The sequence below is a fragment of the Saccostrea echinata genome, unplaced genomic scaffold (assembly GCF_033153115.1).
Source record: "Saccostrea echinata isolate AGI-Se365-2 ecotype Australia unplaced genomic scaffold, CSIRO_AGI_Sech_v1 ptg000054l, whole genome shotgun sequence".
Classification (NCBI taxonomy): domain Eukaryota; kingdom Metazoa; phylum Mollusca; class Bivalvia; order Ostreida; family Ostreidae; genus Saccostrea; species Saccostrea echinata.
The window spans coordinates 1223658-1242939 of NW_026889803.1; the positions used below are offsets into that span (position 1 = coordinate 1223658).

General features: G+C 32.7%; 1 protein-coding gene across 2 annotated transcripts; it reads right to left on the minus strand.

The window, feature by feature from the left end:
* Positions 1–7: 7 nt before the first annotated feature.
* On the minus strand, positions 8–18769 carry LOC133206404 (uncharacterized). Of its 2 annotated transcripts, none has more exons than XM_061342372.1 (13): positions 18714–18769; positions 16699–16751; positions 15639–16277; positions 15308–15497; positions 14965–15131; positions 14619–14720; positions 14155–14326; positions 8141–8233; positions 5021–5109; positions 4215–4315; positions 2372–3158; positions 1204–1308; positions 8–919 (listed from the first exon to the last, which is right to left on the minus strand). In XM_061342372.1, exons 1-12 carry the CDS (start codon positions 18727–18729, stop codon positions 1213–1215), a joined length of 2505 nt encoding a protein of 834 aa, XP_061198356.1. In that variant the 5' UTR covers positions 18730–18769; the 3' UTR covers positions 8–919; positions 1204–1212. The 2 variants fall into 2 exon arrangements, with proteins under 2 accessions (XP_061198356.1, XP_061198357.1); XM_061342373.1 differs by having other exon boundaries at positions 1200–1308.
* Between the last annotated feature and the right edge of the window lie 513 nt (positions 18770–19282).

Genomic DNA, 19282 nt, shown 5'->3' on the forward strand with positions numbered 1-19282 from the left:
TATAACAATGTGATAAAATTATACACCAGAGTGATTAATACTCTTGTTTGTTCTGTAAGACATGGCATCTTCACTGAATCATTATATTAACCAATTGTAAGGAAAGGGATGTTAAGACTCACATTTTTATAAAAAAAAAATCTTGTAAGACTTGCAGTTAATTTAGTAAGTATCTAAAATCAGAAAGTACTGTCTAGAAGCACTTAATTACACTTTCAATTAGTGGGCACTTATGAAAACATTTTTTTAATTTATACACATACTCTAAATTTATTTGTTTACAAAAACCTATGAAGTGGAAAGTGCAAAATGGACCACTTTCTTTGAATAAGGTGGTCAAAACACTTCATATACATCCGTAATAAATATAAATACCTTAAAGAACAGATGATACCATTTGTCTACATACCCTATAGTATTATATTTTTTTCCATTAGCATCAATAATACTGACTGTAACTAGTATGTACATGTATGTATTATTTATTAAACTAAATAATGAAGTAAAACTCCTTAACCACACTCGGTAGGTGCCTTATAGATTAAAAAAAAATTAAAAATTACATATCTTGATATAGGTGCATTTGTGGGAGAGAGGTATAAATTTTAAAAATACACTTTTAAAAATGCCATGTAATTTACTATGTGAGAACTTAAAGTCACAAATAAACAGGAAGAATTATTGTAAATAGACAAAAGTACTGTTCAATTAAAAGGATATTTTAACTCATTAAAATGGTATATGGATCATTAAAATTGTATCTCTGCAAGCCATAAAAGATCAATTACATAACAATTATTCCTTTGATGGTTAAAATTGATCAGAATCCCGTGCAGTATGTGTGGAGCCATGTTTATTATTTTGGGGAGTTAACATCCTGGATTTTCAGATCATCTCTTGTTTCCTCCTTCTCAAAACCCTAAAAAGGAAAACTTCAAACATCATCCCTCACCAAATGTATGTAACAACAAATATAAACATCATAATAAGAACAACTTGTCAATCATGGATTACTTTTCAATAAGGTATACTATTTTCATTGGAATATTTTTTATATCCTCAATTAAAAGAAACAGATTTGAAATAATATCAACAGTGAACTATAAAGCTGTAATATTCTGCCTTGCACAAATCTTTGCCTGACATTTTGGAATTATTGAATGTAGCCATGTGCAAGTAACCAGCAGATTTCTAAATACCTGCCTCAAGTTCCTAGCTGGTAGGACCTTTAGATGAATCTAAATTCTCTGCCATTTTCTTAGAATCAATTAACAGCCTATTTAACATTAATAGTGGTGAATTCTCTTTCTGGAAGTAAAATAACACATGAATGAAAAAAAAAAAGAAAAGAAAATCCCTTGAAGTAAAATGACACATGAATGAAAAAAAGAAAATCCCTATGCAAATTCAGCTGGGAAGCAAAGAAGGATGTCTTAAAAGCAATTTTTACTTAAGGGTACATCTACACTTCATGGAAGCTTGCACATTTAAAATAATATGACTAACTGAAGCGGTGCTTTTCCGTAACAAAATGTTTTCAAACTGAATCTTCCTCATTTAATACAATATGACATCCTATTTGATTTCTTGATAACCCAATGGTTACGATTTAACAACCTTGAATCTACACTATGCTTGTTTATTAATCTGTCTGATCATGTCTCTACAGTTCTCGATGTGAAAATTCTTAAACATTTTTCATCAGATTCCTATTCTTTACAAATTTGACTCCTGTTCTGGCCCCATCCTTGTACTAGTGGACAATGATTTGAATTAATTTGAATCTGGATGCAAACAGAAAATCTTTAACGTCAGTTCGGTCTCATCTGGCTGAGTGAATCAAAAGAAAATTTTTCAATGACCTCAGTAATTTATTGCTGTTGCTTAAACATCTCAGCTACATGGGTCAAGGATCTTCATAAGGAATGAATTTAATAGCTACGGTATAAAGTGGGTGGGGCAGTTTATGCTTAATAAACTGCAAAGTGGTTTATAAAAAAGCGTAAACTGTTCCAACCCACTTTATACCATATAAATTGGGTAGCTATTAAATTCATTCCTTATAATTTAATTTTCATTCATTTAGTGTAAGAGAAAAGATGATTGCTTATAAAAAAAAAATGACTTCAAATTGTACAAAATTTAAATGTAACGTCAGGTGGATTGATATGTTTTTGACGCAAGTCATTGTGATGTAGGCAACCTTATTTATACAATATAAAGTAATTTTTTATCCAATCAAACTGCGCGTTACAATCAGAATTAAATTATATTCAAATAAAATCAAGAATTCCCTGCATTAAAGGAAACTAGTCATACTTTTTATTGTCAATGATGTTATTTGTTTTAGCTGCGGGGGAAATTGGCTTACCTCCCCAGAGGCTTTCTCCCAAGTCACTAGAGGATTTTTATCACCTTCATCGTCCAAAAACACAGACAATTGATCCTCAAAGGTTGCCTTAGGTTCACTAACTGATGTAAAAGCACTTCCTGTAGGCTGAGAGCTTGAGGAAATGCCATCTGGAAAACTCTGATGTATAACACCCCTCCTATTGGGGGGAGATATAGTAGTCCCCTGTACAGTATCTGTACATTTATAATTCTCTGGTGTAGATTGAGAGAGTCTATTGATAGGTTTGGGACTCAGAGATCGTGAACGCTGAGCATGAGGCACTGGTGAAATAGAACGATTTAACAGATCTGAATCTAATGAATTTAACACTGAGGACTTCTGCTTTGTGTTGGTTGCCGACATATTTTGCTGAACTGAGAATGAATTCTTCCATATTACTGGAGACAGAGGCTTTGGGTTTTGATCAATTTCCTCTTGCTTCACATCCAAGGAAAAGTCAATCAGATTAGGTCCTTTGTCATCTTCTGGCCAGTCACCATAACTACACTTTTGAGATTTCCACTCTGTACTTCTGTTCACAAAGCTGACTCCATCACCTGTGGTCCTTTCTCTTACACTGTTAGAATATAGGTCTGTTGATAATGATGTCTGTCTTTCACTATCAGTCTTGCCTTGTGCACTATAAATGTTTTTGGAATAAGATGATCTCTTTGATGTCTCAGAAAACTCCGAAATGTCTTTCTCTGGAGAAATTCTGGAGTCTGGAGATAGTTTACTACAATTACTGCAGTTCTTCATTGAGTTGCTTTCATTCAAAAATAAAAAAAAAGATGCTTAGTTGAAAATTCTTATACATGTATCTTTATATTATTGAACAAGAGGCCCATCAGCCACATCACTCACCTGAGCACTTCGGTTAGAGAAAAGCAGAAATCAGTTCAGTATTGAAAAGTTTATATATATTAGTGGTCCCAACTTACCCCTGGAGGGGCAAGTGAGGTGGTCATGATTTGAATAAACTTGAGTCTACACTAGCTGAAGATTCTTCAATATTTATATGACTAATCATGGCTCTAAAAGCTTTTTACAGATTTTCTCTTATACATTCCTATGTAAAAGTTTGATCTTCTATTGTGGCCCCATTCGGCCCCTGAAGGGCATGATTTGAAGTAGCATGAATCTAGGCTTTCTGAGGATGCTTCCATATAAATATGACTAATCATGACTTTGCTGTTCTTGAGAAAAAGATTTTTAAAGATATTTCCCTATATATTCCCTGTCAAACTTTGATCGCCTAATATGAGATCTTGATTTGAACAATCTTGAATCTACACTATGTGATGAAGCTTTCACATAAATTTCATCTTTTCTTGCCCAGTAGTCATTGAAAGGAAATTTTTAAATGATGCCACTAAATTTTCACTAATTCTTAACTATTTTCCCTTGAAAGTGGGCATTGCCCTTCATTTGAACAAATTTAAATCCCCTTTAATACCCAAGAATGCTTTATTGCAAGCTAGCCAAGCTTGGTTGAAATTGCCCCAGTGGTTCTTGAGAAGAAGCCAAAAATGTGAAAAGTTTATAGATGACACAGGACAGACAGATGCCAGACATTCATTGATCAGAAAAGCTCACTTGAGCCTTTAGCTCAGGTGATCTAATAAAAAAAATTATATGGCAATACAATGTATCTGATGTAAGTGTGTATTTGTGTAAGCGTGTGTGTGTGTATGTGGCTAGTTAATTTCAATTGTTTTTCATAATATAATTTTCGTCCACAAATATTTACTACAGCCTAAATCTACTTAAATGAATTGTTTTTCTTAAGTCACAAGCTATCCATAAAGTCTATATTTTGTACCTGTACTCCTCTAGACTGCTTTGTTGCTTGTTGACAGTTTCTCTCGTACTGTCTAAGTTCAGCTGTAGCAGCCCCACCTCCCGCTGTTGTCTGTCATATAACTGAAAGGACCACAATGAACGCTCTATAATTATATGTCAACTTACAATGCTACTTAGTGCCTTGTGAAAATTATTCCTTGTAAGGATTTCATCACGAAATTCAAACATAATTTTACTGACTTCAGATTTTTTTTCTCAAAAGTTAAACAAGATTATCAAATGTTTAGCATACAAACTGTTCCAATATATTCATGTAATTTTATTTCAGTACTTGAGAACCAGTGTTTATGGTATGAAATATTGCTATTTTTTAATGATTAAAGAAAGCTTTTGCAACCTGGGGCTTTTGTGAGTGACATGTGATGTAAAACTGAGATCAAAATTGAATCATTTGCCTTCATTTTTATTCGTCTTGTGACATGAATTGTGTTAACAAATGCATTTGTCTGCCCAAAAAGCCTTCGATGTCATTTTTAGAAGTCTTTCATCTACGCAAATAATAAACAGATCATGAGTTTTGATAAAAAATACTAGATATTTGACCACATTTGTAACTAAAGCTGTCTCACATTTCTTTCAGACTTGAATTTTATAAAGAAAAAAAAATCACAAAAGATTTAAAATTAATGTAGATGTTTAAAAACATGTTGGCATTGATGTGACAACTATCAATGCAAAGCACTTTGGTATTTTTCAGTATTACAAAGTCTGGGGATATCTATTGGATAACCAACCTACATAACTGAAACAAATTAGCATACTTACCTCTCTTATTTGCCGTAATTGTTGGTCTGTTCTATATTGCTTTGCCCTCATGGATTCAATCAAATTGTCTTTACATTTTTCTCTTTGACCTGTTGGATAATTTGAAGAAAAAAAAATCCTGAATGCATTTTTAGCTAAATTTTAACAAGAGGCCCATGAGCCACATTGCTCACCTGAGCACTTTGACTAGGAAAAAGCAAAAATCAGTTCAATATTGAAAAGTTTGTATATAAAGTGGTCCTAAAAAGGGGGAAGGGGCATTATTTGAACAACCTTGAAACTATACTACTTGTGGATGCTTCCATATTTCCTTGAATAATCATGATTTTAGAAGATTTTTCAAGATTTTTTTCTATACGTTTGATCCTCTATTGAGGCCCCACCCTACCCCCATGAACATGATTTGAACTCACTTGAATCTTCACTACCTAAGGATGTTTCTGAATGAATATGATTAATCATGACTTGCTTTCTTGAGAAGAAGAATTTTAAAGATTTCTTTCCTATATATTCCTGTGTAAAACTTTGATTGCCCATTGTAGCCCCTGCCTTCCACTGGGGGACACATTTTGAACAAATTTGAATTTAATTACATTTAAATTACCTGAGGATGTTTTCAAATAAACATGACCAATCATGGCTTTGCTGTTCTTGAGAAGAAAATTTTTAAAGATATTTTTACTATATATTCCTATGTATAACTTTTATCGCCCATTGTAGCCCCTGCTTACCACTGGGGTTCAGGTTTTTGAACAAACTTGAATCTATGTTAACTGAAGATGCTTCAATATTTCATTTTGGCCTAGAGACTTTAATAACAATCCCATCTGTTTTTCGCCTAACCAACTTACGGTGTCATTTGCATCCAAACCCAAAGCTTTCTCATGTTATCACACATAAAAAAAATCCCTTTTAACAACAGAATCCACACCTTTGACCCAGTGTTTTCAAATGCTATCCTACCCAAGTTCATCATCAGTTAAACCCATGGAGGGATTAAAATCAACCCATTATGAAATTGAATGTTATTGACATTATTGCACAGGTAAAAAACAAGCGGGAATACTCCAGACAAAGGTATTGATGAATATCAGGATAAACATGGGTAACCCCCCTATCCACATTTTAATTTTAAATGGCAGGGGCCTAATAATATTATTTTTCTCTTAATAATGTGCAAGAGAATTATAATTGTTAATCAAAGATTACAAATCTCCCCTGGATGATTGTTATCTAAAAGTAAGGCAAAGTCCTAGTCTAAATGAATGTTCACACAGTGTTCATCCCTAGATCCAACATCCATGCAAGCATGGTTTGGGTAGGATTTGTAGTTACTTGGAAATTGTTCCAAAATTGAAAATGTATATGTCAGATGCAGGTCTGGTAGTGTGCATCCCTAGATGCATCATACATGAAAGTTTGGTCCAAACAGGCTTTACAGTAACTTTGAAACCTGCTCCAAAATCTTAATTTTGTCATTCATCTAGAAATTATAGATCAGATTTAACATCTGAAGAAAGTCTGGTAGAGTGCATCCATAGATGCAGCATCTATGCAAGTTTGGTGACTAGAGGACCAATGGTTACTTGGGATTGGACCTGCTCCAAAAATTTTAACAAGGTCAATCATCCACAAAATATAAGTCAGATCTAGCATCCAAAGCAGGCCTGGTAATATACATCCTTAGATGTGTTATTAATGCAAGTTTGCTCACCATAGGGTTTATAGTTACTTCAGAGTGGACCTGTTCCAAAACTTTGATCTTGTCTCTCATCAAAAAATGTAGTTCAGCACCAGCAATTGAAACAAGTCTATCAATGTGCATCACTAGATACATCATCTATGCAACATTGATCCAGGTAGGACCTATAGGTGCTTGGAAATGGACCTCCTCTAATAAACTTTAATCTGTTCAAACTCCAAAATTAGGGATGTCAATTTTGTCAATAATTCATATTGGAATATTCAATGAAAGTATTCGAATATATTCAAAAATTTGATAAAATTAATGAAATCTGGTTTATTTCAAATGTACTAATCATACTCTCATGGCAGGTTTTGCGTCGGTATTTGGAAGTAAAATTTGATGTAAACTTTTGTAGGTATACAATAAGGAATTCTACATTTGATATTTGTCATTTTTTAAAATGACTAATTGATATAAGTGTATACAACCAAAATATAATTTTAACAAATGATATCTATACAAGCTCAAACTGACGAACCAGTCGTCTAACCAGGGGCAAGATTTACTCTTCAGATTTAAATACACATAATTAATTACAATTATCTGCTTAATAAGAGATATAATCTTTGATATAATGATTTGAAAATATAAACAAACACTTCTATAGACAATTTTCCTAGGTCATTAATTTCCCGATAATTCAACCTGAGATAATCAAATAATTGATGCATTATTCTGTAATTGAACCCTTTACAATATAACAGGCTGATTTTATCAAAGTTGTAATTCAATGATCAATAAAATTTATTTTCATAACTACACTCTTTATGTCTCTTAGTCATTCAAGACGGGTTTCATTTTGTTATCCTCGATTCTAGATCCGATCATATTACACTTTTGAAAGTAATTTTTGTATTATACATTAATAATTCTTGTTATTTCTTTTATACCTTACTCAAAATGAAATAATTCAGGAAGATCTATAAGATAAGAAATGGTGAAAGAAATTGAGGGATCGCTAGTAAGTATAAGGGGGATAAATCCAGCACTGTTCTAATTAAAATTTAGTATCTCTTTTGTGAAATCTGAAAAACACCGAATATTTGAATCTTAAATTCATATTTGAATATTAACTCATCGAATGAATGTTCGAATATTCGTTGACATCCCTATCCAAAATATGTAGGTCATGCAGATGCAGCACCAAAAGCATGTCTGATAGTGCACATCCCTAGATGTAGAATCCATGCAAGTCTGGTCTAGATAGGGCTTATACATGTATTACTCTGGAATGGACTTTCTTCTAAAACTTTATGCTGATGCTGAAGCCAACACTGGGGATGTAGCATAAGCTCATCTCAACTTTGTCAAGATGAACTAAAAAACAAAAGAGGCACACATATGATAAGTTGACTGACAAATGAAAAACTCACTGAATTCATCTTGAACCAGGCTCAGCTGTTCTCGGATGTTTAATGCAGACATCATATGCTCCTGAAGGTCAAGCTCTTTCTTCTGCAGCAAAGCTTCAAAAGAAATATATAATTACAGTTTTCTACAATTTATGCCAAAGGATTTCCCAGGCCCACACACTTTTCACTGTTTTGTCTGTAGGGTTTATTGTTGTTGCTTTCTTTCATTACATTTTAGTTAGCCTCAAGAAAAATCAGCTAGAGTGTGTCTAGTTCAGTGTTATATTTGTCAACATTAGTTTTAAAACTGTCATTTCAATAAAGAGGAGTGTTCTTCAGAGGAAGAACCATTTAACTGTTCTGTGACTGATGATCACATTATGTAACTGTCAAGAAGGGCAGCTTACATCAGCATATTAAAGGAAGTTCTCTTTTCTATCACTGATTGCAAAAGTGAGACAAACTTAACACCCTCCCTGTACTATGAAGGACAGTTGTCCTTGAACAAAGCATCATTTTTCACAACAACAACATTATATCAATTTTCATTAAAATTCTATACTTTAACTAAAAATGACAAGTCAAGAAGGAATACTGGTACATGTATATATTCAATGGGTAATGTAAATTTAAACAATAAAATGCTTTTTCTGTTAGTGCAGGAAATAATGTTGCAGGAAAAAATATGTATTATGTGAATTTTTTCTGCAATAGCTGCAACTGTTAATTTCCATTCTAACAAAAAAGAAATACATTTTATTGTTTAAATTTAAGTCTTTATGAATAATCATACAAAGTAGCAATAAGTATGTTAAATATTGTATGATTGATATGTACAGCATATTTCTTTGATTGAAAAGCACATTGCATAGGAAATCTATATAGTTGGCTTGAAAAAACGGTTCTAACTGGCATTTACTGATTGCTGAAAGAAGTGGTTTCATAAGAAATAAAGGAGAAAATCTTTAGTGATGTAATGATATATTGATCATTACTGAAGTAAACATAGAAAATCAAAGATTAAGAGCTCACTTCATGTTATTTTTATGTGAGTCCTACACTAAAGTAATAACTAATATTCTAGTAGTGTGCATCTCTAGAACAGCATTTATGCAATTTTATTCCAGAAAGGGCTCACAGTTACTTGGGAATAGACTTATTCTAAAAACAGTGTTCATTCATCCAGAAAATGCAGGTCAGCTCTAACATACAAAGCAAGTGTTAGCATTTCTTGATGCATCATCCATACATATTTGGTTCAGGTAGACTTTAGAGTCAACTTGGAAGTGGACCTGCTCAAAAACTTTAACTTGGTCACTGATCCCAAAAGCATACCTCTCCAAAGTAAGTCTGTGGTAGCATGCATCCCTAGAAGTATCATCAATATACAAGTTTTCTCTATGAAGGGCTTAAAATTAAACTGGTATGAACCTGCTCCAAGACTATTACTTTGGTCACTCATCCATTGGAGGTCAAATCCAGCATATGAAGCAAGTCTGGTGGGGTGCATCCCTAGATGCCCCACCTATCAAAGTCTAGTCTAGTAGGCTTTATAGTGGAATGAACCTGCTCAAAAAATTTAAATGTGGTCACTTATCTGGAAAATGTTGGGCAAATCCACAGGTACTTGTGGACTGAACCCCCCACCCCCCACCCCACCCTGATATTCAGCCCTGGGGCTTGTTGGACATTTTTTCACAAATTATATTTATTGCACTTATTCATCATGTGTACCATAGGAAAAAATTGTGAAAACTCCAAAATAATCGTTCCATACAAAAAATACCCCACTATACATTATAAGAGAGAATGTATAGTGGGGTATTTTTGTGTGGAACGATTGATTATTTTGGGGTTTTCACGATTTTTTCCTATGGCTCACATGATGAATAAGTGTAATATACATGTATATAATTACAATTTGTGAAAAAAATGTCCAACAAACATCAGGGTTGAATTGGGGGGGGGGGGGGGGGGGGGGGGGGGGTCCACAAGTACCTGTAGTCAAATCCAGCATCCGAAGCAACTCTGGTAGTGTGCATCCCTTGATGTATCATCCATGGTTCAGGTAGACCTTATAGTTTCTTGGTAACAGATCTGCTTCAAAAACTTTACCCTGGTCACTCATCCGAAACTGTAGGTCAAATCCAGTATCTGAAGCATGTCTGGTAGTGTGCATTCACGGTTGTATCATCCATGCAAGTTTGGTCAATATAGGGCTTATACATGTTGTTGCTTTAGAATGAACCTGCTTAAAAATTTAACCTAGTCACTCCCCAGAAAATGTAGGTCAAATCCAGCATTGGAAGCAAGTGTGTTAGTGTGCATCCTTAGATGTATCATCCCTGCAAGTTTGGATACTGGTGTAGCCTGGTACTATAGGGCTTTTAGTTACTTTGAAATGAGACCTGCTCCAAAAACTTTAACCTGGTCACTCTTTGGCTGAAAATGCAGCATCTGAAACCTTGTATAATGAAACATACTAGAAGCATCATCCATGCATCTCTGATCAGTATTAGACATACATGTAAAAGTACTTGAAAAGAAATCTGCTCCAAAAACTTAAGCCTGGGATGCCAATGGAGAGTGTACTACCGGTACATATATGTACACTCCCCCAATTTTGTTGAGGTGAGCTAAAAAGTCAATCGGGAATGCAAAGGAAATGCTACATAACCACTCCAATACCATCTTTTAACCATTTCTGTATACAAATAAACATTTCTGTGAAATCTAGCACTTTGTTTATTATCTGTATGAATAAATCACCTTTTATATGATTAATCATCAAGATCCCAACAAAATATGCATTAGACTTGTGCACTGAGTAGAGAGAATATGTATAAGCATCATGAAAAGTGTGACTTAGTGTAATGTTGCCGTCAGTTTGGACTTTATTCAAGTAAAATTGCATCACATTCAGTTGAATTTCCATTAGTGTGAGGCTTAAGCACAATTGTCAAGTTCTGTTTCAAAAACAACAACAAAGTTTTCAGTTTGTATCGAGGGGGACCCACCCTCAGATAAGAGAGATAACTTTCCAAGTAAATAATCCTAAAATTAACCATAGTTTTTCATACCAGAGTTTAGTATTGAAGACCTTTGCATCGTCAATTCAGTCAAAACCAACATAAGATGTGCTTAGGAAACATTGACTTTTATTTTCTTTTACCTATATTTTTTTCTTAGTTTTTGATTACATTTGACCTTAAACATTTGCATCCAATTTTTAACTCTTACAAATTGATATAATTCTTCTCTTTTTTTTTTAAATTTCCAAACTATAGTAATGGATCATGGACTGAAAGAATTTTTTCAGTAGATAGTTCATTTTTTCCTAGTAAAATTATTTGAAAGAAAGATAACTTAATTGTTGATGGATGCATTCCTTTTTTACAAGCACAGAAAACGATGTGATATTTTGACTTAAAAAGCAGCAAACAGTCTTTCATTATGTTTTTTAATATGAATTTAATATATAATTATGATGATGTATGACACTAAATATTACTTTAATACACTGTATGTACCTTGTATTTTTAATTTTATAATGTGATTATAAATTATTGCTCTTCCTATTTTCTGTGTCAAATTTTCTTCATATTATGTTCAGACATAAAAAGTAAGGACTGCTTCATACTAGTTCATAGTTTTCCATTTAAATCTAATGCTTAAACGATGTTGATGAAAACCAATGGAAGGAAGTTTTTTAAAAAAAAGTGGGAAATTCAGAGCAGAGGATCATTACTCTTTAATAGTACATGTATTTCTCCGAGACAAATGAAGCTAGTAAAGAAGTACAGCTGTGAAGTGCACGGCAAAGATGCATTAGACAATTTTGAAATTGCCTTTACCAGAACTGTTCTGTACAAGACAGGCAGGAAAAATATAAGGCTAACAGGAAATTACTCTAGAACACATTCACATTTTTTTCAAAAAAATAATTTGTCTCATGCAAGAAGTCAATTAATTACAATGAAAAACTGCAGAAAATATTTCTTAAAGATTTTAAAAGTACACCATATTGAATAAAAAAGCTGTACTGAATTGTGAGAAAAACATTTTTTCCCTTTTTTTCTTATTGCTTGATTATGAAACAAAGAATTAATGTTTGTAAATAATTTTATTTAAAAAATCAAATATTTAAATGTTGGTATTGCTTTTTTTTAAATGATCTTATAAGTAAAATGTTGGTTTTGTATTTTAAATGTGTCTTCATTTTATTTATGCACATTATACAAATATACCCTTTTGATGAGGTCAATGATATATGTAGACCATGTAAGGCATTGTTAAGTCATCTTCATTATGGCGCTACCATTAGAAACTGGACTAAAGATCTGTTTTTAGACAAATCCAGTTTATATCAGTTTATTTATCTATTATCTATTATATCAGTTTTTGAATATTATTTTGGCCATTTACATAGAGATTGGGAACTACTTGTTTAATTTATATCAACCATCCACTGAAATTGTTTTTAGATTTTAAATGACTAACCTAGCTACTAAAGAAAATGACATTAAAATTTACCTTTAAGAACTGTCTGATATAAAATAATAATTTACTAATAATTAATTGTATATTTACAATTATATCAATTCAATCTTAAGCTTGTCTTTTAATCATTTTTTCATGTATCTGCAACATTTGGCCCAAAAAATCTTACTTCAAAGATCAAAATTTTTAAATTGTCATGATTCACTTCATTCAAAACTGAGATAAATCATTACTCTTATTATTAACTCCCAATATTTTGTCTTTAAAAAATTAATATCAAATGAGAAAAATAAACACAAAATGACAAATGGAAAAACAAATGAAAATTAATTCACCAAATATTGAAGGAGTTAATAACTTTCAAGTGATGCAAAGTTATGTTTAAAGATTTGCAATCATATTCAAATTGTTTATTATTTAAATTCAACTTAGAAACCATCTTCTCAAGACTGAACACCTATTTTTTTTATGGCTGACTTATTGTGTAACTAACATCACTTACACTCTTGATCTAGAATGTATATGTATTTTGTATATGCCATATGCATGCATGGGTTTCCATTTTGCAACTGAGGCTTTGAAAGTTGATAAACAAATTTGAAAGTAGAAAGCTTAATTTTTACTAATTCAAAGACAACCTAGATAAGTCAAACAAAGCAAAGACTTTATTAAAAAAAAAAAAAGAGAGAGAGAGAGAGAGAGAGAGAGAGAGAGATACAGCCAAGACTAGTTATCTTGAACTTGATGGGACCTAAAATAATTGAGATATCCAAGGTTAAAATACACAAAGAAAATGTGGTTGGAAGTTCTTGGAACATCCATCCCACCTAACATATCCATGCTATTCAAGATATTGATGTTTAAGATATGTCCCAAAGTTCAACTATATCTGAATTCAAGATATTTGAAGTTAAGATTAATAAGTTCATAGCCATCATAAGGTCTGGAGCACCAACTCACTTCAAATACACCAGGCAATTGATCTATGTTTGAGATACTGATCAGAAATTTAATTGTATCTGATTTGTTGGAGATAACTTTCCTGACTGAGTGCTTGGTTTCAGCCAAATATTGACTGATCATTGACAATTGTAAATCATCCCAACATAACTAACATGATAATTTACCCAGATCTATTTCAATGGAATATAGGTTATGTTGACAAAAGAGTAGATGTATTCTGAGTAGACAGTGGATGCATTGTAAAGTACGTGTTTCACTCAATAAATAATTATAACCTGACGAAAAATGAAAAGGGTAAAAGGGCAATAATGTTTTTATCTTGTCAGTATATGAGGTATGTTGGTATGTTGGATTGCAGAGGTCCTGAATATACAGTATATTTTCAATAATTTGCATCCGACTTAAATGTAATAATTTAAGATGATAAGATGTACACCTTAGTCACTGTATATACTTACGAGTATATACTTTTTCTACCAATTTTTAAATAAGTTTAAGTTTTAAAATGGTGATTCAGATTATACCTTACAAATAACTGTCTACCATATCAGTTCCCTTTATATTATGATCACCTTGTGTTTTATCGAGTTCTTGTTTGACTTCATTATATCTGTCCTTCCATTGGTTGGATTGTTTCAATGCATCCGCCTCTCGGTCCAAACACTGCTTGTTGCGTAGATCGAGTTGTTTCAAACGTTCCCCAAGTTCCTTCATTTGAGCTGTCGCAGTCACAATATCTTTCTCCTGTAAATATTAAAACTTTTAATGAGTTTATTTTCCTTCTTAATATATTCTATCTGCAGTTTTAACGTATTTTTGCACTTTAGTTTAAATTCCTACAGATATGAGGAATAAACAAAGCTACATTTTTTTTCCTATACCAGTATTTCATGAAACTGTAACAATTTCAGTAAAAAGGGGAGGGAACTCTCTGGCATCTATAAATTTATTGCTAACATAAATAATATACTGTCATTGAGAATTCTGTCATATTACTTGAGGGGATACATTGTATCTTCACATTTCCATTACATACCTTCAGCCTGAGAGCAGTACATAACTCTTGCTCCCTGCCTTCTAATTTTCCAATGGTGGAAGACATTTCTCCCATCTTTTCTGTTTGTGTCTGATATTTTTCCTGTAAAGATGAAAAATATCCATGAGAAAATGAACAAAAAATTATCCATTTCATCTTTATCCTAGCAAGTATTTTGGATTCAGTTGAAGATGCAATCAAAAAAATATATTTTCTTATGGAATCCTTTTCATCTTACTGACTTAATAATATTTACATGAATCAATAGTTGAAGAATTTCCATTTGGACCATATGTGCATGCTTATAATTGGTACGTATTTGATCCCTGACCCACTAACCCTTTACCTCAAGCTCCCTAATATGTATGTTTTGATAATCATTTTCCTGACAGAGTTTTGTCAGCTGTTCCTGAGTTGTTTCCAGTGTGGAGTTCTGACATGTGCTTTCATTACTTAAAGCCTTTAATTTTGCAATAGCCATCCTCAATTGTTTTGTCCTATTTTGCACTTCATCTTCAAATCAAAATAAAATTACTTGTACAAGAATTAATTTTAAGCAACATATTTCAATCATTTAAGTTACTGTTTATTTGCAATGCTTTGAAATTTATACAGTAAACATTCTTCTATCAACCTAGCAGACTACCGGTAGTTTTTGCAAAATCTTTTTTAAAATATAAAATAATCACCTTGTGCCTTCGCAAGCTTCTGTTCTAACGTTAAGATTCTATGACGATCCTGTTCCCATGCGATCAGTTGTTGCTGGTGGGCCATCATCATGTCATTTAATTCCCGATCCCTGTCCTGGAGCTCTGTAACTAACAGCTGAATTTCATTTCTCTGTTTGTAAACTGTTGTGTTCTGATTTTCACCAGATGTCTGAAAGTGTTAACTTTACATATTAGTATTTTACAGCATATACGAATATATTTGGTCTTGTTTTGTTTCCATGAGGAGGAATTAAATTAAATGTGCCAAACACAAGATTAATTATGTGAAAGTAATTTTTAAGGAACTTACAGTTAAAGATTTACTCTGAGAACTTTCCTTTCTTTGATTAGAGGTTGATAAGAGTTGTTGTTTAGTGGAAGAAAGACTCAGACACTCTTTTTCTGTGGATGAATACTTGTGTCCATCAGAATATCTACCAGTCTCTGTTGTGGATGAACACTTGTGTCCATCAGAATATCTGCTAGTCTCTGGGGAGGTTTTCCTTCTATTTTCACCATGACAGTTCCCACCACTTGTTGATGTGGAAGAGTTATGTCCCTTTTGTCTTCCTGCTCCACCATTTCGCAGTTCTTCTACTCTTTTGGGAGATCCTGCTGATGGAATTGCTTGATAAAAAACATTGTTTTCTGAAGCACAAGGGTCACCTCCCTTGCTACTGGACACATATTGTGAATTTGGATGAGCAACTCTCTCAGAAATAAATTGAGAATTATAATTTCTGCCTGCAGAAGGCATAGCTAAAGCTCTCCTGTATTCTCCTGGGTTGATTGCTGATGATCCTGATGAGCCCACTCTGTGACTCAGATATCCAGATTCTAGAGTTTGAGGGGGAATGTCTTGAGATCTGGGAGGGACTCTCTCTCCAACCTGGTCTTCAGGCAATTTGTTTTGAGCTCTTTTCCGTGTTGAAAATGGTGGGATGGTGGACTAAAATATTTGGCATGCATGACTAAACACTAGTTAATAAAATATGAAAAAGTTTTCTAACTCTTTAATCATAAGAAGTGTAATAGTAATTTATCAGTAGTACAACCGCAACACATTTATTTGCTCAGCAGTTGTTCTGCATACTAGAAAATTTTCCTCCTTCATCTGAACATGCTTCCTCAATTTTCCTTTTTTTTTTTTTGCTAGAATGAGTGTATCAATTACTATCAACAATTGTATATTCTGTGATATCTCTCCAAGCTTTTATATCAAATTTATCATAAACATTATTGTACATGTACTCTATTATTTTACCACACAATTCAAGTGGACAGGCACAGTTATTTCCTCTTCTACAATTTATCTATCATCATATACATTTATTTTTACACAATTCCCTTATTGAATGCCTCTCTTTTACCTTAATAGGTGTGCTGTGAACAGGTATTTCCTCATTTGGGACAGGGAGAAATTCTGTAAGGGAAAACATCTTCCAACATTAAAAAGAGATACTGTGGAATCATTAAAATACTTGGAGGCCAATTTTCGTAGATTGCTTAAATTTAACAGGTTTGTAGGGACATAATTTCATGTATTCTTTTATACTTACAAGAGAAAATAAGACTTTGTAACCCTAGTTTTTTTAATTTGTGGAGGATGTTAATTCGTGGATGAAAGGTACCCACGAATTCCATGAAAATTGAGCCACCACGAAATCTAATGATTCCACGATGATATAAAAAATTTTTTTTAGAAAACATTCAGAAGCCTATTCAGATTGCATTTCTGTTAAAAAATAAAACTAGATTTCAATTAATGACGCTCTTATATAAAATGACCAATATTTGGTTCCACTGTAATCCTGGATTAGCACATATTTAGAACTACAAGCATGTGATTCTTTCTTGCCAAATACAGATTGCTCATAAATGCAATTCCTAGTGTTGCCATATCTCTTATTGTAAAATCACTTATTTTTCGAGGGGTCAAATTTTAGTTGTTAAAGGAAAAAATACTGGTTCATGGGGATTTAATTTCATGGTTGAAGAATAAACATAATGTGGTAGTTTACAAAGTTCAACATTTCATGGAGGACATGACTTTATTGGTTGGATCATACCACTAAAACAACAACGTTAAACCCACAAGAAAATAAGTGATTTCACGGTACATTAAAATTTGAAATGCTTTCCTCTCTTTTGCTTAAATGTTTTATCCAATTCAAAATTTTAATATTCTTTTGCATTTCACATGATTACACCTAACTATGTAATATCCAGACACTGGGTGTAGGACATCTGATCCAATTTAAGGGCACTTCAACTCAAATCCTTTGGTAATTAAGTCCAAGACAGTTTAGCAAAAAATGTACCGGTAATCATTTGTTTTGCTCACAAACCATGCAGTGATTAAGATCAATTAGTTGGGAAAAAAATTATCAAATTAAAGATTATCAAATCTGAACTAGTGTTCTTGAATCTTCATCACTGCATATGCAATGCATCTATATTTTTCAATGCATGCTTTCTTCTTTCAAGTACTTTAAATCACTTTTTGTTCATGAGCACTTTATTTTCGCGTAATAATTCGAACCAGTCTGCTCCCAAAAATTAAGTTCTTGTGTATAATTGTATTATTAAAGATTATGTAGAGCAAAACCAGAATTCGTGAAAATTTTACTTCGCTTATAAATTCAATATTACTATCTTGTGAAAATAAGGTGTAGTGAAATTTTGGTGATCCACAGCATCTATTTATCTGTTTAAGCAGAGACATAAATAACATAGCAAAAATTGGTCCCTTTTGAGAATTTGATAAGGAACAAGATAGATACTGTGCCATGAAGATCAACATGGCAGTGAAATACAATAATTTGTTCATTCTCCCTATTCAAAGTTATTCAGAATTAAGTGGATAAGATACTGTACCATGAAGATCAACATGACAGTAAAATACAATAATTTGTTCTTTCTCCCTATTCCAAGTTATTCGGAATTAAGTGGATACTCCCAAATGCTGTCCAGAACATGATATGACTTTCACTTTTTATAACACAAATTACATGCAGTAATAGACAAATTTCACATTCGTAAGAGTTATCACCCGTTGTCGGCGTAAAACTCATTTTTCTCACTATATCCTTTGTAACTTATCTGTAAATATTTTCAACTTTTAAATGGTATCAAACAATTTTGATCCATTCTTGTATTGCCATACTTCCCATAGTATGGGGCAACATAAAAATAAATAACGAACAAATTCATACAGATTTCATTTATAAGACATTGCCCTGTAAAATTAGTAATGTTACAGAGGGAAAACAGTGTCTTACGCCGGTTGACCCCAGATTGACCCCGCAAAGGGAAATAACTTTAGTAAATGTGAAAGTCGTCTAAACTTTAATAATTATTCTGAATTTTTTAGCTTGCAACATACCTGATTCATTCATCATCCCATCACTTTCAAATCAACAGTCATTCATAAAACAATGCCTATAAATAGATTGCAATTACTGTATTACAAATATTCATGGTTTAACTGTTTTTCATTTGTTGATTGTGGCAGAAATGTTTTGATCATTTCAGAAACATGTGGGTACAAGTCCAACTCTGCAAATTGCAACCTTTCAGAACACATGAGAAATTTTTAAAATGATGTAGGCTATTTCAAAACTGCTTTTACAGTGAAATTATACCTGTGATTACTAATTCCTTGGAGAAATAGAAACGGAAAATCATTTTAAGCTTCTGTTATCTGTAACGACGCGACGGTTTCATTCTTTTGTTTATAAATAATCCACTTCCGGTGGAACTATTAATTCGTACAACTAAAATTCTATTTGTTTTAAATGATGGCCTTATTAGCATTCCGCTGAACTGGTACCAAGGATGAATGAATATTTTGAATAAGTAATTACAATAAATACATTATAACAATAAATCATGAATTACAGTAAATATTCTATCACCTTTTGAAGATTTTTTTTCAACTGCTCTCAAAGCGAT